Below are 24,239 nucleotides of genomic sequence, written 5' to 3'. Positions count from 1 at the left end.
CTTATGACCTAAGGGTGTGTCATTACCTTGACCCAAGGTCATTCGGGCAAGGTCAAGGTCACTGGCAGAAAAAGTGCAAAATTCGTGTCCGGTCCATATCTTTCTTATGGAGAAATATTGGAAGTTCTTACTTCACACAAAGATTGCTTATGACCTAAGGGTGTGTCATGACCTTGACCCAAGGTCATTTGGGCAAGGGCAAGGTCACTTGCAGAAAAAATGCAAAATTCGTGTCCGGTCCATATCTTTCTTATGGGGAAACATTGGAAGTTCTTACTTTACACAAAGATTGCTTATGATTAAAGGGTGTGTCATGACCTTGACCCAAGGTCAATTGAGAAAGTTCAAGGTCATTGTTTCAAAAAAGCTAAATTCTGTCTGTGTCATGTCTTGTATTAATGGATATATTAGAAGCTAAAAATTAACAGTTTTCAAAAATAAAGCAGTTGTTATTTATAGAAAATGGACAGTGAAATAGATTCATCCAATATTTTCTATAATAGCAAAAATACACGCGTTATGATTTTTTTCTTAGCGGGGGGTATCAATTGTGAGCTTGCTCACAGTACCTCTAGTTTTTATTACTTCTATATTTGATTTACTTGAAATGACTTACTTAAAGAGGGTCTATTATTTAATAAATAACAAAATATATCAAGAGTAATCTTAAGTGCAACGTTACGCTAAATGAAATTCACTTTGTAAATGTATAATTCTCAAATGAACAAAGGAGGACCGGATGTGGAGGTTGTTGAAACTTTGTTGCCTCTTTTAATAGTGAAAGATTTAAGATCATGAAAAAATAATGAATTCTGATTGGTAAAACATGTTGGGGTACGTACCTTACAGATAAATTTTGAAATTGCTATAAGGTACTGTAAGAATACTAATGTCGTAAAACTTGTTTCATAAAACAATTTAAAGTACCATAAAATATTTATTCATAAATTGCGCTATTGTACCTCTTTAACTACATGTACACCATATTCTAAACTATAAATAAAGTAGAATTTCTTTTTGTTTAGTAATCTTTAATTTGTCATTTGTGGTTTTTAAAACGCAATTTTGTTAAAGTTCCTGAAGCTTTAATTGTCTACTTAAAATTTGCTCTTTTGTAACATGACCTCGACGAAGAGAAGATGTAAATCGTTAATAGCACAGTACACACTTAAGTTCGGAAACAAAAAAAAATCAGTTAAAAGTACAAGTGGTTCGCTTGTTATTTAGTCCAATATCGAGGTCATGTGACAGTTGTCTCTGTGTAGTCAGAGAGTTTAATACAATGGCGCAGGTTGTAGTTTTAGCTATTTTCATACTGGGAATCATGAATCAATTTTCTGTGAACAAAGCAGTTGGCTTTTCCTCCTCAACGATTTCGCCGTACAAAGATATGCATTTGACTAGTGGATTGACCTCTACGTCTTTTACAACTAAAAAAACGATCATGCTAATGCACCAAATTCTTCTTCAAGAAACATCCCTCAGGATGGATCTGGAGAAAACTGTCAGGGATTTGATGAAAGAATTCGAACAGATGAAGAGAAATCAAGCGGAAGTGAAAAAGGAACAAGAAATTCTAAACCAAGAACTGATCGACAACATCGCCTCGTTACGCACCGAGAATCAACAATTAAAGGACGAGCTGGAAAAAATTCTAAATTCAGGAATGGGAACTTGCAAATATGATCTTACTAATATAACAAGTGATTTTCATGTCTTTAAGAGTGACGTTAGATATAATGTTTCACTTTCCCTGCTCGACTTTCAAAAGGAAATGAACATTACTACAGCTAACATTCTTCAAAGCAGTGACGACAAAATAGGAGCAGTGTCAAGAGACATATCAGACATACAGTCTGCTTTCAAAAACTTGTCAAGCTTCATTGATAGGGATAGAAACCTTCAGGCATCTGTCAATGATGATATTCTAGTTCAGCTACAAAATATTTCCAACGTGATTATAGGTAAGTGTTATGTTAATTAAAAAAAGGGATACTTAATAACTATCAACCTATGGAAACATGCGAACATGTTTGCCTGTACAAATGGAAAAAAAAGGATGTACCCGTTATTATTTTTAAATATGCCATTTAGTATTTGTGTCATCAAATATTTCATAGTATGTGTTTTATTATCATTGAACTTTCAAATGTGGCGGTATGCATATTTTCTCTCTCGATCTACTCGCCATTATGTGTGACGTCATATGCATAGCTCATCTCTGCAGAAATCATAAGTACGGTATCTGAGATTTCTGTAAGCTTTATGTTTTGTGGGAGAAGACAAGCAGTTGTCGAAACTTAAATGTTTACGCGAGAGGTAGACAAAGTTTGTTGATATACATTTATACACAAATAGATAAAAACGAATTTGGGATCTTACAGAAAAAAACAATAATTAAGAAAACGTTTTTTCCTTTTATATATATTTATAACCATATTTTATACAGTATAATATGAAGTAAAGAGCCTTCGAAAGTTGTGACCAGTTTAACTTCTTGCGCACCGCAATTTTACAACAATGGACATTCTGAGTCGTAAAGAACGCAAAAATAACAAGATTATCGTAGATTTTTATAAAATAAACACATGTAACCGATTTATTTTCGCTAAAATCCTCACTAAGTTGTGTTTACCATGTTTACACGTCGATTAATTTGATCTTGATCGTTATTGCCGACTTCATTGTTACTTCTTCGGCTATAACATCGTTTTGTATCCGTACTGTTGGCTCAAACATGTACGACTGAATAGTAGGATTCTTTTAATTGAGTCAGCATGTACAAAAACAACAAACATGGTGAATAATTGTCAAAGATTTAAAGAATGTTATGCTAATCCTACAATTTGTTTACAATTAGCTGTTTGAAGAAGGTTTCATGTGACGTCACTGAACCACGTGACACGCTATCTGATAAACGAATATTTAAACAATCGGGGCTATGATTTAATTTGATACTATGGCTAATTACCGCTTTTATACAGCTTACAAAATGTTAGAAGTTATTAATATATATAAACAAGGAAGGCAAAACGTGCAAAATATTCCACATTGCAGAAACTTTCGATATGTCCTTTACGATGTACTGAGAACGCACCATATAGTCCTAAGATAGCTTCGTCAACATGCCAGCTGATTTTTAGACGGGGTCACGTGACCCCGTTTATTAGTTTACTGTCAGCCGAAGTCTCAAACCGAAAGGCACGCACAGAACACATGAATTGAGTCTACGCGTAAGAAAATAGTGCAGAAAGTTTTCATGCATTTCAGTAAATATATATTATAAAAACACGCATTAAATCTTTTAAAGTCCTCTATGTATAAATCAAATTCTATAAAGAAAATACACAAATAGTTTTATTGATAAAACTATTCTTGCTCGGATTCAATAGTTGTAGCGATTTGTGAAATGAGTTACGTAACTGAATGCACAACTCCTTTGACGTTTCAGTTGGTGGACGAGCTCATTAATAAATAGAAGAGGTTTAAGGTTGAATCGAAAGTAAAGTTCCCAAACGCAATATGCCATTTTTTAAAAGTTGTGAATTTCATTTTAAGGTGGATCTCTACACCAAATAAGTGTAGGAGATTTTTGTTGCATGCATTTGTTACCAATACTAGGCACAGTATTCAACAATAATATACCTCAAAATACAATACACTATTTTCTAGAGAATTTTTAAAATATCAGTCTGGTTCCAGATAACCCCTTATTAATCAAATTTTTAAACATTCCTGTTTTAAAATTCTTATGAAAGTGAAATGTTATTAAGTTTAGAAATGAAAAACAAAAAAATCATGAATAAAGTTTGTATGATTTTTATTGGAATCCACATAAATATGAAACTAAAATATAAAAAAAATTCTTTTAAGGCAAACTGCTGGACAAAATCCCACAAAAACCTGAAAATATAAACAATATTCGTTGGTGAGTGGGATGAAGAAAAGAAATTGAATGAAATTGAAAAATGAAAGGAAATACTTAATTATTGCAAAAATCTTGGTATGAAAGATCCTGTTTAAGAGTTGTCTTTCTTTATTTTACATGGTCTCAAATATCTTGGGATCAATTTTTTAATTAATAAAAATCCCGAAGAAAAATTAAAAAAGGAACAAGTTTATGCTAAATATGTAGATATAAGATAAGTAGTGCTTATGATAATGTTTGAAGCTGAAAAATCATATTATTGATGAATGCATTTATATATATATTTAACTCTTCAGAACAAACTATTAGTAGTTAATTATATGATAAATTGCCTTTTACTTTTTTATATACAATAGCAATTATAAACAACAACCATAAGCATATAAATACATACATTAGATGTCCATAGTGATACACATGCATGTGTGGAAATGAAAAACATGCTCCTTTTCAGAATTCTGTCTTTCCCTCATTTGGCTTGCAAATCCGGGCTTCCACTGCTACTGCTACCTAGTTGTATCTATTTTAATCAAAATACATTAGTTCAATGTCAAAGTTTCAGTGAAAGTCTTTTACTGCAAATGTTTTTAAATTTGGGAAGTTAGGATCAATTCAAGAGATCGTACTACGGTACTTTCGTTTTATATTCATCATACATATATAGTTTAAATGAAAATTTGACATCTGCTTACCTATATCGATAATCCGCCACATATGTATGATCGTCTGTTGCAGATGACATGACAAAAATGTGTTGCCAATAGCAGCAGAGCAGGGAAACGGTATATTATTTAGATTCCACGTTTTCCGTACAAAACAGCTGATAATCAATGTTAGTTAAAAGCTTTAAACAGGAAAAAAATTGACATATTTTCTAAGCGTTTTGGTGATTTCATTCCTATCTCACCTCCTTGGTTAGAAGAGTTCAATTAAACGGTGTATAGCTATTTTGTACCACGACATAATGTTATTAATCCGGAACACAATGGCGTTTCGAACGGAAGTCAGACATGTTTTGACGATGTAGCCTTCCACTTTAACATTATATCCCCTGAATACTACCGAACTTCATGCAAGAGCCGAAGTTAAATCTGGAAGGGTTAAACACAAATGTTTTGCAAATCAGGAAATAACAAATAAGAAATAGGTGTTTCATTGGCTTCCAGTCTACTTGCTGTATGACCGCGGAATTTAGTACATAGCAAATAAAAAAAAGTCTGAATTTGCCTTCTCGTATTGACTCTTTACTTAATTAAACTGAATTTAAATTTTGAACATTGCATTGTATAACATATATTATACATTTTGGGTGACCAATACATCAAACAATACATACAGTCTTATCGTTTGAAGAACCAAGTTAAATGTTAATGTTCATGTAGTCCGGCTTATTGGAATATATATGTATTTTTTTAAATGTTTTAAGATATAAGTTTACACTTTTTTCCCTATACTTTATAACGGACAAATTCAGTTACATTTATGATTCAAAAAAATCTTCATGGATATTTAATGTCTATCATCAAAAACTCAGTTGATCTTTCTTCAATCGGTAAATATCTCACACCAACGTTAGACATATGGATTCAGAGATAATGCATGGTTGTTATGTTTTAAATTTTTAATTTACCGTGTGTTAATACATGTAAATAGAAATAGTACTTATCTCAATTTTAAGAAGATGCAAACTCATTATGATAGTTTATATCGTAGTTTTAAAACCTGAATTACAAATCCTTTATTGTAGCTCTTCGAATAAAAAATCAAATTAAATCGCTTTCGAAATTAAGTTCATTTTTTCCAAGCCACTCACGAAAATTTGCGCTTAATAGACGAGAGTGTAATGAAAGGACGCAACTCCCTGAAATGACAATGTCCTACAACATTTGTTAATTTTTCTGTTAAAAGCGTCAACTTTGTATACATTAGAAATTTTAAAATCAAATAATTCTGAATTAATAGCTAAAATTAACAATTTACAACCATCATACATGTACAATAAACATAATTGCTTTATCAATTATCAATAAAACATATTACCGCCGTGTGAATATGTTTCTTAGGCATGACATCTTGAAGTTCTCTCCTTCGTTAGCACTAATTGACTGATCTGGACATTCTACTTATTTTTTTCTGACCAGTCCTTTTATTGACTAATCTCTGTATGTTTATCAGTTTATGTCTTTATCATTCGACGAGATTCATTCACTTTCGGTCTCCATTTTCTAGTTTTATCGATTTGACTGAATTTGGAGTATGATTTTTAATAAAAGGAGCGGTTGTATCGTAATTCGTGTAGATGATGCACGATTTTACACAAAAAAGTAGTCAGTGGCAAACGGTTTTATTTGTACCTATTAATTTTACATGAATCGCTGCAAGAAAAATCGTTCTAAAGTCGGTCTAAAAATCAAAATGGCGACCGTGACGAACCTTGTTATTGTTATAGTACTTGGAATAATCTTATTGTAAAAAGAAAATATTAATACTTCTTACGTCAGGTGCCTGTATTTGGTATCGGTATACACATGTTAACTTTGTTCTGTAATTCAGCAGTTTGAGAGTATTGGTGTTTTCATAAACGGATACCGTCCGACTTGTGGTTTTTTCCTTCGATCACAACATTAAAACAATCGCAACTTCTCGGGCCTTTCCGGCAGGCTCGGAAAAACACTTCGAATGTATTAACATTACCAGATGTTAGAATTTTATACAAAATGGAGTCGCTTCCCATTAAAATAAGTATCGGCTAGAAAGCACTATAAGTCGCTTCTGTGTTATATTTTAGGGTAAATCATTTACTTTAATGACGTCTAGCTAAAATCTCAACAGATCGCAAAATGTGTTGTATTTATATCAAGTTTTATAAAAAGGGGGTTGTCATGGACGCCTAGGTAATACATTCGAGGTGTTTTTCCGAGCCTGCCGGAATGGCCTGAGAAGTTGCGATTGAAAATTAAATAAATTTTATGATTTAAATTATCTACCTCGATATAGTTGTTTTAATTTTCCCGGTTAGTTGTAGTTTTTTTTTTTAAATTTCGTTGGGGTCTTATTTCAAATGAAATACCGTTGTGTCAATTTTCTTAAATTATGAAGGACAGTCCCGGCCGGGATTCAGTAAAACTTTGACGAAGTATCAGACAATTGCAAAAATCCGAATTTTAACACAGATTCATATTCGAGGAAAAAGTGGACAGTTACAAATTCAAACTTTCAAGACCCCGTCTTTCAGTACTTTCAGTACTTTGATTATTTTACATCATTTTAGTCTATGTTAAGATATTAAAATACTTTACTGAAATATGCTTTTTTTTTTTAAATCGATACACATGTATCTACAGATTGAACATGTTGAAGGGCTAAAGTTATTATATTATTTTCCAAAGAAGGACTGGTAATATTTTAACAAAATTTTGTAAAACATGGATTGCAATTTTCACTTTTACATCTGAAACTTCCATATTTGTGGTTTGTTTACCAGAAGTGGAAATTTGATTGCTTGGTATGACTCACGCCAGCAAATAAGATTATTTTCAACATATATGCATAATTATGTTTCCCGTATATAATTAGAAAGTAGAGGTCTATCCGAGTTTAATAGAGAGGATTAGCAAACCAACGCGTACGTGTACGTGTAGACAAAATAATAAGTGCATTGCGTCATCAGTTTGTGAAATAACGAATTTCTACATGTATGTACCCGAATGCACAAACGTGTAAATTGCAAAGTACCCGTAAGGTCGAACTTGTAGTCTCTGTTTCCTTGTTGGCTATTTATTTTAATAAATATGTTAACTTTTCTTAAGCCAGAATATTTAATTCGAATACTGATATCTGCAAACATAAATTTTCATTAAAGTTTAATATGTTATTGGCGCCGGTTTTATTTCACGCATCCCTTCCTCCAAAACATGCAATAACTCCGTTATCTTATTAATTAGCGATAAATAAATATAATTATGCATATATAAACAATGATGCATATTAAAATTAACACTTGCAGAATTCCTAATTTTCGCTTATTACCAAAATTCTTCGCTTAGTAGGAGAGGATATCAATATTACATAAAAAAAAAACATTTTAACGAACAGGTACACGTTACAACTGCTAAACATGAAAAGTAATGTGAACTGGTACGCGTAGTTCTAACTTGTAACCTACACGTACGTGTACACGTACACGTTGGCCTGTTAAACCTCTCTAAGAAAACTTATTTTAGTAACTAAAGGTCTATTCTAATTTCTATATTTAAACACGCTATATCAAAGGAACCAAAGTATTCGTTAGAATACTTTAAATCAAATAGAAACAAGAGAAAAGCTGTCAATGTGACAGCAAACCGGGTTTTCTTTTACGTGAACTGTATCCATAATCCTATCAACACGTATCCAGTGAAATGGAGTACCCTATATGCAACATTTTGCCAAAAAATGACTAAGTTCAAAAGCTAGTATTTTTTTCATAAATTATCAGAAATCAAAATCCTAGCAATATGCACACCTCTGATATATGTACAATTGATCTGCAAAAGAACAACTTCCTATCTTGAGAACTGTAGGAGGAGTTATCCGTACAATGAGGGTACCCTATATGCAATATTTTGCCAAAAAATGACTAAGTTCAAAAGCTGGTATTTTTTTCATAAATTATCAGAAATCAAAATCCTAGCAATATGCACACCTCTGATATATGTACAATTGATCTGCAAAAGAACAACTTCCTATCTTGAGAACTGTAGGAGGAGTTATCCGTACAATGAGGGTACCCTATATGCAAAATTTTGCCAAAAAATGACTAAGTTCAAAAGCTGGTATTTTGTCGATAAATTATCGGAAATCAAAATCCTTGCAATATGCACACCTCTGATATATGTACAATTGATCTGCAAAAGAACAACTTCCTATCTTGAGAACTGTAGGAGGAGTTATCCGTACAATGAGGGTACCCTATATGCAAAATTTTGCCAAAAAATGACTAAGTTCAAAAGCTGGTATTTTGTCGATAAATTATCGGAAATCAAAATCCTTGCAATATGCACACCTCTGATATATGTACAATTGATCTGCAAAAGAACAACTTCCTATCTTGAAATCTGTAGGAGGAGTTATCTGTACAATGAGGGTACCCTATATGCAAAATTTTGCCAAAAAATGACTAAGTTCAAAAGCTGGTATTTTGTCGATAAATTATCGGAAATCAAAATCTTTGCAATATGCACACCTCTGATATATGTACAATTGATCTGCAAAAGAACAACTTCCTATCTTGAAATCTGTAGGAGGAGTTATCCGTACAATGAGGGTACCCTATATGCAAAATTTTGCCAAAAAATGACTAAGTTCAAAAGCTGGTATTTTTTCGATAAACTATCGGAAATCAAAATCCTTGCAATATGCACACCTCTAATATATGTACAATTGATCTGCAAAAGAACAACTTCCTATCTTGAAAACTGTAGGAGGAGTTATCCGTACAATGAGGGTACCCTTTTGGCAGCCGCCCGCCCGCCCGCCCGCCCGCCATTTTCACCATTTTAATAACCGGATTTTTCCGTTGGAAAACCCGGTTAAAAAACCCAAAAGTCACGTACATTTTACATTCTTTGAAGTCAATTGAAATGTAAGAATATTCTTCTAAAGATTATATTAAGGTTTTTTCTTGAGCATATTAGATTCATGATCACAGATTACGCAGCTGTTCTTTTCAAAACAGAGACATGGCCATTAGACTGCAAGGAACTATACATGAACGGCAAAAGAAAATCCGGTGTGTACACTATTTACCCGTTGGAGAGGTCTGACCCTAATTACCGTCCTGTCCAGGTCTACTGTGATATGGAGACAGAAGGAGGCGGATGGACGGTCAGAATTTGCACTTAAAAACGAAATCTAAAAATCCATGGCTTTAAAGTAAAACAAAAAGAATTAGAAAAAAGTCATTGAATATTTTGAGGTGGGTCTAAACTTTACAAGTAAAAAATCATATGGCAAAAAAGGAGGTCCTGATAGTCCTTGAGCAGAAGACACTAATGTATAGTTTCTGTCCGAAATTTTTTCTACTAATTAACATAGAAAACATGTGATATAATTTATATTTCATTTGCACACCATGTACAAGGGTTTTGAGTATTTTCCCGTTTTCCTTTGCAATTAAACTTTTAAATGTTTTACTCAGTTTAGTGAACAATTTAGTTAACAATAAACAGAGACTTAAATACACTGTAAAAATAGAAAATAATTTTTTGCAGGCAATACAAAGACGAATTAATGGAGAAGAAAACTTCAATCGTAATTGGACGGAGTACAAACTTGGATTTGGAACACCTTATGGTGACTACTGGATCGGTAAATAATAAATACACTGAGAAAAGTACCCCCCCCCCCTCCAAACCAAAAAAAAAAATAAATGAGAGAGAGAGAGAGATGCGAATTAACATCGACAAAAAAGACATTATAAGAGGATATTACTTGGGGTCTCAACGAACCCCCCCCCCCCCCTCCACGAAAAAAACCCTTTTCCTCGGAAAATAAATCCTGCATGCCAACCGTGTTTCGATCATCGCAAACCACACACTAAATGTACATTTCTCTCCTACCTACCCAAGACCATGGCTTGGAACGATGATGTACTCTAGGCCAGCAAATTTCCCGTCAATCCTTTCTTCACGCCTGTTGTGTAATAGACATTTTTATCTTGCGCATGCAAACGACCAACTTTATAATCACGCAGTGATAGTTAAAAACTGGTTACAGGGTTTTGTTCTTTAAGAAGCTTCTATAATGTTTCAACAATTCTTTTAATCAAGCAAAGTGTGAATGCATATGACTTTTTTGACATGCAGTTGTAGGTGCAAATATAAAACGTTCTCACGTGTTATATTTTAATTCAAAATTAACATAATAAGTGACACTAATGAGTTTCATGTTATTTTTCGGGTAAAATGTCAAAATGGCACTTACGATAGCCCTGTTCCGGCATTGTCAACAATGAATAAAGCCGAAAGCTTGCTTGCGATTTCGAGAAGGCGGTGTTTTTGTTCTTTTAACAGAGCATTAAAACAGTTAGTTTAAAGGTATATGTGGCGTATTTAGAGTAACATTATTGACATGTATACATCACGCTTCTTATAATTAGACGTTTCACAAACTCTATGCCCGTTAAACATGTTCTTTCTTTAGTTGTTTGTCTCTCTAAACTTTGCTACAGGTCTTATGAATATTAATGTGGTCGGCCATTTGTAACGCCACTGCGCATGAGTGCGGGAAAACCTAGTATTGAAAACACGATGGAAGAACAGTTTGTTTACAAATTAGAATCACGTTTTTTATGTCTTAAATTAGATAATTCTTATTTCAGATGATACCCAAAGCATTATTATTCCGTTATTCATTAGTGTAGAACGATATAAATTGCTTATTATGTGTAATAAAGATGAGACACTATTAAAGCATCAACGACATGGTAAAATGAGTGAATACCCCCTCTCCCAAAGGGATGCATCTACTGAGACTGTTTATTTATTCTTTATTCAAAAATTTCTCTTAACGAAAATCCACTTGTGGTTCATAACTTATAAAGTAAAGACATGGAACACATGGAGCACGTACGAACCTGACTAGCAAATCCCTAAAACTTCATGATAAAAACTTAGCTTAAATCGGCTTTAATTCCTATTCCATCAATCTACATGGTCTCTGATGACAATCTTCCCATTGTTCCTACCCTTGTTAGTCTGTCTCTTTTTTTGGCCATATCTGTCAAACTTAAAGGTACATGTATTTCGGGTATACCTATCTTTCTCGTCGTCACCATTGTTGTTGTGATAGACTGAGCGTGGTATCACGTGGCCGATTTAAGGCGGGGTTTATTCAAATGCTCTATTTATCGTGGACTCGAAAATAATTATAAAAATTATTTATTAATTTTTATATCTTTTTAACCCGATTGATATAAACTGCGTAATTTATTGTGAAGATATATCTTTATATAACATATTTAAAGAAATAAAGCAATCAAATATTTCTAAGCATGAAAAAATACGCCACATATACCTTTAAATATCTAATTTTAATGATGATTTCATTTATTCAATGTATACCCCTACTTGTCTCAAATTTACTGAGATGAGACATTAAAATGAAATCAACCAACACACCCTTTAGCAAACCAAGAGGTCGACATCTTTTAATTTTACCATTTGGCGACTTTTTCAATAGTTTTTATAGAGCAAAAAGAAAAAGAATTATCTTGGGTATAGATACAAACAATATGGGAAAATTGTGAAAACTGGAGTTATTTTCAACAAATTTTCCAGTAGGTATGTTGTGGTTAAACATGCTAGAAACTTCATTACATTATCTAAGGTAGAAAAAAATATATTTGGCCTCATATTTTTTGGATGAGTAAAAAAGCATTTTAATTTCAAAAACTAATAAAATAGGACCTTTTTGTAAACCATTTCGTCACAACGGCTTGCGTCAGACATGTTTGAATCCTCCTAAAATAATTAAATTCTGCACCGCCTTTCTATTGTATGACATACTTTAAGAGAGACAGTACAGCTGAAAACACATGTGTGAATAACTTCAGATTTACCAAATGTATCGTTAGGAAATAAGAAATAACGTTGATTGTGATAGTGTCGTAATGGACGATGAAATTACCTGACAAATCCCTCCAGATATAGGCTAATTACAGGATATTTAGCAGCACACGTCTGGCAAGATGGAGGTCAGGGGAGAGAATTGCATTAGATAGGTCGTACAAGGAAGAGTCGGGCTGTGGTACCACACTCCTCCCCTTCTTGAAGAGCCGATGATATCCATTGGCGAATCCAATAATTATAAATTAGAAAAATCCACCCCTCCCAAAAATTATGTCCAGTAATGCTTTAGATAGGTGACATTTGAATGCTTAACTTCTGCAGTACTCGGTGTGATATGAATGAAGTTCTGTGAGAGATAGAATCCCTACACAGTAAAAAAAAAATCAATTTCAATAGTACTGGAGCTGTATGTGGTGTAAGGGACGAATAGAAAAAAAAACCCAAAAAATAATAAAGGCTATATACCTGGCCCAGATCACACATCAAAAACATTGCTGTTATATATACTTTCCCTAAGCACATATGAAAACGCAACTAAAAAAGGTATATACAGAGTTTATCAGTATTATAGACCCTCTACAGGATGACGGGTTTAGGGGCATCCGTAGATGTCCATGGCATTAGCGTTAGCCACCTTCAGAAGATGTGAGGGTGGAGTGTTCCTGATGAAGGCAACTTGTTTGGCTAGAGACAACACATTCCATGGATGGTTGAGGCGACATCCAGGAGCAGGGGGCAAATATGGAGCATCAGTCTCCAGGAGAAGCCGCTCTGATGGTATTAGCGCTACCGTCCTTGGGTCTTTGATTGACTTCATTGTTACTCCAAATTTGGCATTTGGCAGCTCCTTCTGCCACTGACGCAACTCTTGGGCCTCTCCAGTGAAACAGTGGCGGTGGAAAATATGATCTGACATGTCCATCATCTGGATGGTAGAGAGCGTCTGTGCGGCTGCCTCTCCGGAACCGTCATCTCGACAATGCAAGATCACTGGCTTGCCCAAACTCCTTGCAATCTGGAGGGCCTCAGACAGTTAATTACATGTTTCCTCAGTGGAGTGTGCCGACATTCATGAGGATCACCACAGGGACTGCAGTGGCACTTTGTAGTCAGATCTACCCCCACCTCTCCAATTGCACAGCATTGTGGTAAGCCAGCAAGCACGCCAAGCTTGTCCAATATTGCGGACGGTGCATCACACACCACGTGAGGATGAAGCCCAAAGGAAACCTTTATGCTACGTGAGGATCCTATTTGTCTATCCCATCTGCCCCAATCACGTAATTGGCCACCGCCAGCTCCAGGTGCCTTCTGCCTTGTAGGTCTCTCTGAAGATCGTCCCAGTTGGCGTAGCCTGAACGCCCAAGCACTTTGTCTAGGTGAAAATGGCTATCTACCAGCATGGCGGGTTCCTCATATCGCAATGGTTTGCCTATTGTCATTCCACTGGTCAGAAGGCGGCATTGATGGCTCTGGAAAGCCACTTGGTGTTCTACTGTCTGGGCTCTCAACACGGTGGAAATAATTTGCCAGTGGAGCAATCATGCAATATGGTTCATTGGGGAGACGCTGAACTGTTCAGGCCTGGTCGTGCTATAATGGGCAGAGTAGAACCTCATTAGTTGTAATTCTGCAACTGTGAACTCTCCTGTAGCACCAATATGGTAGGTGGACAACATATGAAGCAGCTCGTCCAAGTCCTCGGCCCCAAACCACTCTCTCAACAAATGTAGGGATCCGTTAAACAGCTGCAGGCACCATTCATGCAAGCTGTCATCATCAAAGGAACGCTGTTCTCCCTTGCGGGCCATTGTATGTTTAACGGTCAGGCTTAGGACTGATCCTTCAAGCTGTCTGCATTCCCAACACAAGAGGCTACCAATCCAGAACCACGGCAAGTGGCTACGCAACACGTGGCGCTTAACGTGTCCGTGGAGACCTATGTTACAGATCGGACAGTGGTACTTCCCGATGTGTGTTGAATGTGTGTCAGAGCATGAAACCCTAGACACTGACTGGGGATTGGGTACCTTCACATCAGGAACCACTGCTGGTCTAACCGCAGATTCTGTCAGTGTTACGGTTCTGGCTTCTGGGATATCTCTTGGGGCCTTTTCTCCTCCTTCTGCTGCGCTTCTCCGTCTTCTGACAGGGCTTCGTCTATGACTATCCAATCCTCCGACTGACTCTCTGATGATGGGTCATAGTCGGGGACGAAGCTGATGTCGTACATGTCCTCTTCCATCCTTCAACAGTCTGCAAATAGTTGTCATGCAAATAAACACATACTATAATAAAGGTATTGACCACTGGCTCCTCAGATAAAAAGTAGATAAGAGGAAATAAAAGTGTGCAAGAATAAAAATAGGAGAGAAGAGTATATTTTGTCTTTTTTTTTGTTTTTTGGGGGTTTTTTTTGGTCAGTCCTAGACAAAGTCCTTATACTTCGACGGAGCCTTTACACTCCTTCCATGTCGTGTCTGGACTGGTGCATCCGATAACGAACAGGATTCATCATCATTGACTTTAGTTTTGTGAAGGTCCTGACATTCATCGGGGCCCTCTCCCTGGTCTTGCTCTATTGCGGGCTGAGTTAAGTCTAGATCATCCTAAGCAATGGCTTCAAACTCATTCTGAAAATATCGATGGCGTAATCGACGCAACCACATAGGAATATTTCGATCTTTACAAAGTTTAAGGCGGTCATGATGCAGTACTTGCTCTTTCTTTTGATCTCGGATAGTGTAAAGTGGAGCGTTACAGGAAATCACCAGATATGGACCCGTCCAGGGGGGCCTGATTTTGACGATTGACATACTTTTGTTGTTGAATCCAATTTGTAAACAATGTCACCCGGATTGTAGTGGTGCTCAACCAGCCTCATGTCATAATCTCTTTTCTGACGTAGTTGTGCCTCTTGCAGATTTTGACGAGCGTGATGATGAGCTTTAGAGAGCCGATTGGCAAGATCCAAGCACCAGTCGCTTGGCTCTTGAGAGTGTAAGCCGTCAGGGAGATTTCCCATAAGCAGATGTACTGGTTGAATGACTTCCCGACCTAGCATTAAGCGGTTTGGGGTATAACCGGTCTGTCTATGTATTGTTGAATGAAGAGCCATAGCTAGAAGAGGGAGGTCTCTATCCCAAGTCTTGTTGTTCTCATCTATATAGCATCTAATCATTTGGAGGACCGTGGTGTTATACCGCTCTACTTGTCCATTTGATGACGGATGATAGGGTGTAGTCCGGCCGGGTCTTGGCTATTTGCAGTACCTCACATAAGCTTTTAAACAAATTACTGTCAAAGTTTTTTCCTTGATCTGTGTGTACCTTCAAGGGACACCCAAATGTGACGACAAAGTGCACCAAGAACTTCTGTGCAACAGAGAGGGCACATTGATCCGGGAGAGCTGCCATCTCAATCCACTTAGTAAATTGGTCGATCATCATCAACACATAGTTATTACCATCCTCACTGGTATGAAATGGACCAAGTATATCCAAATGAACACGTTCCAGGGGAAAACCGGCATGAAACTGACCCAAGGAAGCTTTTGGCCTTACGTTGGGCTTCTTGTTCTGATTACAAGTGCGACAATATGTGACATAGTCAATGCAGTCCCTAGACATATTGTACCACATGTAGTTCTGCTTTAAACGCTCTAGTGTCTTTTGTTGTCCCAGATGACCTGATGACTTCAAATCGTGGCAGCCATGCAATACTGTACGTTGTAAACCCTGAGGTACAACTAGACAAAGACTTCTGTTGGCCTTGCCATCCCACTTGTAATGTAGGACTCTGTCGATAAACTGCAGGTTCTTCCTACTTAACCAAAGTGTTCTAGTTCCTGGACTTTGTAAGCGGGCTCTGCTTGTTTGGGTTCAGTATTGCACTCGAGCCACTTTAGGATAGGGCACAAATCTGGATCCTTTTCCTGCAGCGAGCGTACTTCAGCTGGAGAGTTTCCGACTGCCCAGTTGCAAGCTCGAAGGCCGCCTGGCTCAAATTTTTTATCTACCTGCATGGCCGCTCTCACTTCGAGTACTGGGCCCGCAGACAGGGAAGACCTATTGGCTAAAGGAACCACATCATCCACATCCTCACTGAACCTCCCCCACTGTACGTGCGCTCTCTGACAATAGCGGCATCGCTCGCAGGGAAGATCCTCAACGCGTGCCCCCGCATTGTAACAGTCACATTCAGGTATAACATCTCTCAAACGGCTCATACCGTCCGCATTGGTATGCTTTTTGCCAGGCCGATGGACAATTTCCATGTTGTACTGTGCCAGTTCTTCTAGCCACCTTGCGAGTTGCCCCTCTATGTGTTTAAACCGCATGAGCCATATGAGGCTATTGTGGTCGGTGCGCAAAAGAAAACGGCGTCCAAGGAGGTAATGTCTAAAGTGCCTGCAGAATTTTACTACAGCCAATAGCTCTTTTCTGGTAGTGCAATATTTGCGCTGGGGTTTGAGGAGCACGTGACTTGCATAGCAGATAACTTTCTCCTTGCCTTCCTGGACTTGTGATAAAGCTGCCCCAATGGTCCTATCTGAGGCATCAGTGTCTAAGACGAAAAGTCCATCAGGATCTGGGTATGACAAGCAAGGTGCTGAACATAGGGCAATCTTAGCTTGTTCAAATGCCTCCTTGTGACAGGTGTTCCATGCCCAAATGCCCTTAGCATTAGCTTAGTCATTAAGGGGTGCACAAATGTCAGCATAGTTCTGGATGTGATACCTATGATAGTTTAAAAATCCAAGGAAGGACAATAGCTCAGTGGGATTAGTTGGCACTGGCCAGTTTTTGACAGCTTCTGTCTTGGTTGGTGAAATTGATATGCCCCTGCTACTAACAATTTCCCCAAGAAACTCTACTTCTTTTTGGAACAAGGCACACTTCTTGGCTTTAGCTTCAGGTTAAAGTGTCGAAAACGATCAAAAGCTTCCCGTAGATTTCTAAGACTGCTCTCGAAGTCGGAGCCTAGTACCACTACATCATCAAGGTACACCAGGACTTTAGTACATGTTAAACCTCTAAGTACAAGTTGCATAACCCTTTGGAAAGTGGCTGGGGTATTGCATAGTCCCATTCCCATTCGTGTGTGCTCAAACAAGCCATAGCGTGTAATGAAAACAGTTTTTGGCCTGTCAGCCTTGTCTATCATTATTTGGTAATAGCCTGAGGCCATATCAAGGGTTGCAAAATACTTTGTTCCTTGTAACGTATCCAAGCAATCCTCAATAATTGGTAGTGGATAACAATCCTTTACTGTCTTCTCGTTGAGCGCTCGGTAGTCTATACACCATCTCATGGACCTATCTTTCTTTCTCACGAGCACAGGTGCTGATGCCCAGTCAGAGCTCGAGGGTTGAATGACACCAGCATCCAGCATTTTGTCAAGTTGCGCTTTTTCCTGGTCCTGGAAACCCAAGTGGTGTTCTTCTCATTTTATGTTTAACAGGTGGGTTATCCTTGGTGTCTATTTTATGAGTAACTGATGTTAGACAGCCCAAGTCTAAATCATGCTTAGAGAATATATCATGGTACTCCACTAGCAATTGCTTAACACGACATTTCTCTCTGTCGTTGAGTTCAGGAGTCGACCTATTGTACAGGTCGGTGAGATGTTCCGGGAGTTCATCATCAACCTGGGCAGAGGTCTGGAGCTTCCTGATGAGGACAGGACTTTCCTCCTCTTGGCAAATTTCTGCATAGGCCTCAGCTTCTCCAACCACAGTTCCTTCTTTGATTTTCACCGCAGTACTAGAGTCATTTATAAAGCTCATAGCTGTGGTATTGCCCCTTCCAAGGGTATGAGATCCCAGCAATCCTGATTTAAGGCGTACAGGAGAAACAACATATTCACCTGTTAAGTGGTTTTCTAGTTGAACAGCTATCCTAACTATGGTGTTTGGCTGAACACACATTGTCCTTTGTATCCGGACATAAGAGTTAGGGTGCTGTTTTAGATCCGATATCAGCTTTACTGGAAATGTGTTGTTCTCCAGCGAAATTGTGCACTCCTTAATGTTGACAATTCCATGGTACGCTGCCAGAAAGTCGAGTCCCAGTATCATCTCATCATCTATTGGAACAGCGCAGCAGTCCCAGGAGACATGAAGATTGCCAACTGCAAAAGCCACTCCTTTTATCAACCTGCCATGCAGTATCTGGGATCCTATTCCTTTTAACTTGATGAGCTCGTTCGTGGCTAGCTGGTTATCTGGGATTAAGCTCTCGTTGATAAGTGTTATCATTGCGGCTGTATCTATAATAGCGCTTATAGGTTTCCCCCCATCCATGGTGATATCTAGCTTAATACTTCTTCTTGAAGTCCGTCATATAGTAATAACATGATCCGTTAGGCCACTCTTATCAAGGGTCAAGTGTGGGCCTAATAGCCTGACCCCTTCCTGTTTAAATCCCCTGTTGGTTGGCCTTTAGCTTCGTTGGAACTCTTACTATGGGTAGGGGAAGGGAAGCGCTGTCCTCTGGCTGGTGATCTACTGAGACTTCAATTTTTCTCAAAATGAAGGCCTCTTGGTACTGGTGAGCTGGGTCGAACTTGATTCCTGCTAAGTGATTGTTGGAAGCTAGTTGTCAACTTCTCAACCAGGGAGGTAAGATGACTAATCTGCTCATCCAATGAACGATTGTTTTTGTCCTTCTCATTTGAGAGCTTGGGATCAGCCCAACAAGGAGATGAATCACTTGTCGGGGATCCCTCCCTGCTAGGAATTGAGACCTGGCGTTGAGAATAGGAAGGCGCTCTACTAGCTACTCTAATTTCACACATAGCACGGTGATTGGCAATGGCGGTTTTTACATATTTAACTGCTTTTGCAATGTTGACGATTCCTTGTCCATGGCCTTCATTGCTGCGTCCTTATCTCGGCAGCCACGTAGAAAAGTTTCCGTTGCAATTTCCTCAATCATATTTCCCTCACAACTTTCATAGCCATCTAGTGCTAAAAAGTAGACGCGCTGTGCAAACTCTTCAACGTTCTCATTTTCCAGCTGCTAAGTGTAGGGTAACTGACGACGAGCAAGAATTGGCACTTCCTTCCTGCTGAATCTCTGCATGAGGTGCCGTTTAAGGTCTTTGTAGTCGCCATTTTTATTTACTTTCCGGGCGTACTCTAACGCTACATCTCCTAAACAATCCAGCAGGCGAAAAGCTTTCTTGTTTGCAGACCATCCTCTATGCGCTGCAACTCGCTCAAACTGGTATATGAAAGATTCCCAATTTGGGCTGTCACTACCTTTGAATACCGGCATCTTCTGTCTCTGCGGACGTTTACTTCTTGACCTGCTTCTCGAGGTATGGGTCCAATTTGATGAAGCATTAACAGATGAGGACGAACTGGTAGACCGCGATCTGCGTCGCTTGCTTTTCTTTGTCGTTCTACCCCAGCTTGTTTCCATGGGAGTCTGAGACCCCACAGCACTAGGTTTGTCCTGTGAAGTTTGAGACCCGGATTTAGGTGTTGCTGACTGTTTTTCAGATGCTGGTTTCTCATTGTGCACCAATCTTTTGGGATTTGCATTGGGCATTTGAGTGGATTTAGAATTTGGCTGTATTGGAGAAATGGTATGGAAATCAGAATTTTCGAGCACCCTATTGATGGGTGTACTTGTTTTAGGCTTGGCTCCCTTAAATGGATCAGAGATGAAGCCTGACGGGGGAATAACTGATGTTAGTCTGTCTATGATCAGCTTCTGATCTGCCCTTTTGTCCGACAGCTCTGTTGCTGCTTGGTGTCTACTTGTAGGAAAGGTCAATGTATTGTCCAGGCTTTCCTCTGCGACCTCAAGTCCACTGGTAAGTGCAGTAGGCGTTTTGTACACAGATTCATCCACCTCCGATTTTAGGACAACTGCTGTCTTCAGGAATTTCACTTCATCATGCAGAAGCTGGATGCTTTTGTTCATTTCAATGAGGGTAGAGTGAAGCTCATAGGTGGACATATCGCTTACCGCTTGCGCAGGTGGGTTCGCTGAAGGCTCCGCCGTGGGTTTCTTAATACAAACAACACCAGCTTTGCACCACGCTATCCATTTAGCCAGCTCAGTCTGTGTGACGTTGGCCACATCATCAAAATTAAATTCTTCTTTTCTTTCTCTAAGCTGGAGTATTCTCTTGGCTTTAGCTTGTCCTATGCCATCCAAGGATTTCAGGTCAGCCTCAGAGGCATCCCAGAGGTTGATTGTATTTGCAGCCATAATTGGTAAATAAGATTTTTGAATTAGAGAAATATGTATGTTTATAGTAAAAAAAATGAGTGATAGAAGCAGAGCCAGTGGCCCCAATACCTACAAAAAGTATGGGGCTATGGTTTGTCAGATGAATAGAAATAAAAAAATTGGATTGAAGCCACAAAATATCTTTTAAATTTCAGTATGATATTCTATAATAGAAGTTGTTTCAGTTTCGAAATGCGTAAATTATAATGGCGCGAACTGCGCACCCTACTTACAAAAGCGAGGGAAACTGGGTCACGTGACTAATTTTAGAATGAAAATAAAGCAGTCTAAATATCAAACTTTCTGCATTAATTTCATGAAATTTTACGATTTTGTTAATAAATGTCACAAAAAATACTATTAATAAAGGTTAGAATCGATACTTATCGATATGGGCCCCGAATTAAAAATCAACAAACAGGCAACACGGGTTTCGTGAGGGGCTGTCTGATTTAATGGGAAATAAAGTCTTATGCAAGTTGGTAACTTGGAAAACGAGGTTATCGTGGATTCCTCAGCTACCGGCGACGCCAATGTCGTAATGGACGATGAAATTACCTGACAAATCCCTCCAGATATAGGCTAATTACAGGATATGTAGCAGCACACGTCTGACAAGATGGAGGTCAGGGGAGAGAATTGCATTAGATAGGTCGTACAAGGAAGAGTCGAGCTGTGGTACCACAATAATTGAAATACATAAAAATCCCTTTCTCATACTTAGTTAAGGTTATTATGGGCTTCCGGAAATTTAAGAGTTACAACCGGAATAATCTTATATCGTTTATTTGTACCACGTAGACTTTGATTGACAGTAATTGACACGTGCCGAAAACTAAAAGAGCTTCGTCCCACTACGGTCATCATGGTATACGAGGTTAACGGAACTCTCTAAACGGAACACATCATCACTTTATCGATAATGTATTAATGGTTTACCAATTTCGGTTCATTTTTAAAAGAACAGACATTTATATATATATATATATATATATATATATATATATATATATATATATATATATATATATATATATATATATATATATATCTGTGTGTGTCAAATAACCCCTCAAGGGGCCTCATTTGCAAAAATGAATTATATATATATCTGTGTGTGTCAAATAACCCTCAAGGGGCTTATTTGCAAATATGAATTATATATATATATATCTGTGTGTGTCAAATAACCCCTCAAGGGGCCTCATTTGCAAAAATGAATTTAGGTTGTAGCAACTCCTTTAATACACACGCAAAATACATGCTTACAAAATAATAGCTGTGATTATTTTAAAAACTTTGAACAATTATTACCTGGTAGAAGAAGAAAAGACATATTTTTATCAGCAAACATGTCCAGGGGAATCTTTGCGAGCCCTGCATGTGTTTTGTTTACGCATGCCTAATAGTATAGAAGGCTGAACCCCGTAACACGTTGTGATGTATATATGTAATGAAAGAACCATGTAAATAGCTATCAATGACAGGATGTCAAAAAATATACATAAAATTTATAAAAATTATTTCCGGTGTTAGATAATAAAAAGAAAATTGTAAAGAAAAATATGGCTAGAGGCGGACATTGTTGCTGGTGATAACAATATGGAACAGAACAAGAACCTCATGTTATTTTCTCATCCAATGGGCTGTTACTATATGTAATGCATCTATATTAAAATTATTTACAGTTCATATTTTATCTGCACAGTTAATCAGTAGCTTGTTCGTTTATTCGGTTATATATTTTATAATTTCAGGAAACGATGCCATACATCAGTTAGCAAATGGACGAAATTTGTCTTTGCATGTCACAATTACGCCACTGAACGATAGTTTTGTTTCTTTCAAAACGTATCATCAGTTCTACGTTTTTGGCGAGGACCAGAACTATAGACTTCAAATCGCAAATCCTGGAAATGGAAATTTAAGTACTTCGAATAGCAATATATATTTACTTTGAATATCACTGTTGCAGATAATTACGAATTGTTGCACTAATACTTTTTAAATAAAATACCCATCAACTTGTCTAAAAATCATGTATATATATATCATTTGCTTAAAGTGACTGTTAGTATCTATTATCATTTAGAATATTGTAAAAAACAAATCTTACTTTTGTTTTTCTCTGTATTTGTCGTGCTTATCACAGATGAATATTTAAAATTATTGCTATAGTTAAATATCCAAGCTGCAATTGAAAGAAATTAATTTTCAAATGACATGTCAAAAGTTACCCATGACAACAAATGCATAGCGTCTTATAATTACACCTAAGTACGTGAATCCATGTGTACGATAAAAACAAATCAGTGAATATGCAAAGCAGTATAAAATTATGATTTTTACGTAGAATTGATGTTGCACGTAATTAAGATCGACACTTATATTTTTTCAAAAGAATCTGCTGTGTATTAAGAAAACATGATAATTATTTGATAAGAAAACATCAAAAATGTTTTAAACGGTTACTGTTTTATTTATTTGGAAGAGCACTGAGACTGAACTGCAATAACTTTTTATATAAAAAAGCAACAACAAAAAATAAAATAAAGTGCTATTTTTTTATCATAAGAAAAACAACATTTGTCTAACAACAAGATGACAAATAAGGACATATTATCAACATAAAAAATGATGGTTAAAAATTGTTTTGTCTTTTTTTTAGGAGATAGTCTGGTAGAGAATGAAGCTATTTACAGGGCTACAGGAATGCAATTTAGTACATTCGATGTCGACAATGACAATTTTTCCAGTAACTGTGCAGTAGATTTCTTAGGAGGCTGGTGGTTTAATAGGTGTCATAGTGCCTATCTCACTGGTCCTTGGCAATCGGATAAATGGCGTAATCCTTGGTACTCGCAATATACCAGCGGAAGGCAAGTGAAAGGAACATCCATGTTGATCAAATCACATTAAAAAATATGAGTATCAGCATACAAGAACTAGTATTTTTGTAACTTTTTAAAAAGTTAAATTTATGTTATGTGAACAACTTAAAATTCTTTTTTCACATGTTTATGCATATATATAAATGATGAAAATACCCTCAATTGCAGTTATTCAGTTGTTTTTTATATGATTGTTGTCATCAAATTAGTTGATTATCATATTTTGGACAATGGTACACGATATGTATGTCATAATGTTACCAGATAAATTTATTACTTTTATATATAAATTTTAACCCCCATTTAATTCAGATAAATCTTAAATTATTTATCTAATAATTGATTTCAAATCAATATTCTATTTGAATCTTTAATAAGCTATCAATACTGCCGCATCTTTATTAAAGGAGGAGGAAGTTACATCTTTATAAGATGCTATTGGTTACACAGACACGATGTACGGAGCATTAACGTTCAGTCACAAATAAATGTTTAAACTCATTTGAAACACAAGTTGAAACCGCATTTTTGATTTAAGAAAAGCTTATAACGTTTTTATTGGTAT

General features: G+C 36.9%; 1 protein-coding gene and 2 long non-coding RNA genes across 3 annotated transcripts in view; 1 reads left to right on the top strand and 2 right to left on the bottom strand.

Annotated features, from left to right (window-relative positions):
• The window catches only part of LOC136271288 (uncharacterized), a 77,843-nt gene extending 69,100 nt beyond the window's left edge, over positions 1–8,743 (bottom strand). The window contains exon 1 of the long non-coding RNA XR_010709208.1: positions 8,433–8,743. This is a non-coding gene — a long non-coding RNA (uncharacterized lncRNA). The remainder of the gene's footprint in view (positions 1–8,432) is intronic.
• Positions 1,216–23,836, top strand: LOC105328745 (angiopoietin-2). The gene is made up of 5 exons (XM_034477242.2): positions 1,216–1,964; positions 9,645–9,793; positions 10,180–10,276; positions 22,541–22,711; positions 23,452–23,836. The coding sequence occupies exons 1-5, from the start codon at positions 1,283–1,285 to the stop codon at positions 23,700–23,702; spliced, it is 1,350 nt and encodes a 449-aa protein (XP_034333133.2). The 5' UTR covers positions 1,216–1,282; the 3' UTR covers positions 23,703–23,836.
• LOC136271509 (uncharacterized) lies at positions 3,806–4,871 on the bottom strand. Its single transcript, XR_010709391.1, has 3 exons — positions 4,621–4,871; positions 4,323–4,448; positions 3,806–3,903 (listed from the first exon to the last, which is right to left on the bottom strand). It is a non-coding gene; the product is annotated as an uncharacterized lncRNA (long non-coding RNA).
• Positions 23,837–24,239: the final 403 nt, after the last annotated feature.

Source organism: Magallana gigas, chromosome 9, assembly GCF_963853765.1.
Source record: "Magallana gigas chromosome 9, xbMagGiga1.1, whole genome shotgun sequence".
Classification (NCBI taxonomy): domain Eukaryota; kingdom Metazoa; phylum Mollusca; class Bivalvia; order Ostreida; family Ostreidae; genus Magallana; species Magallana gigas.
Note: the sequence above shows the minus strand (reverse complement) of the source record. Positions and strands in the feature narration are given on the sequence as shown.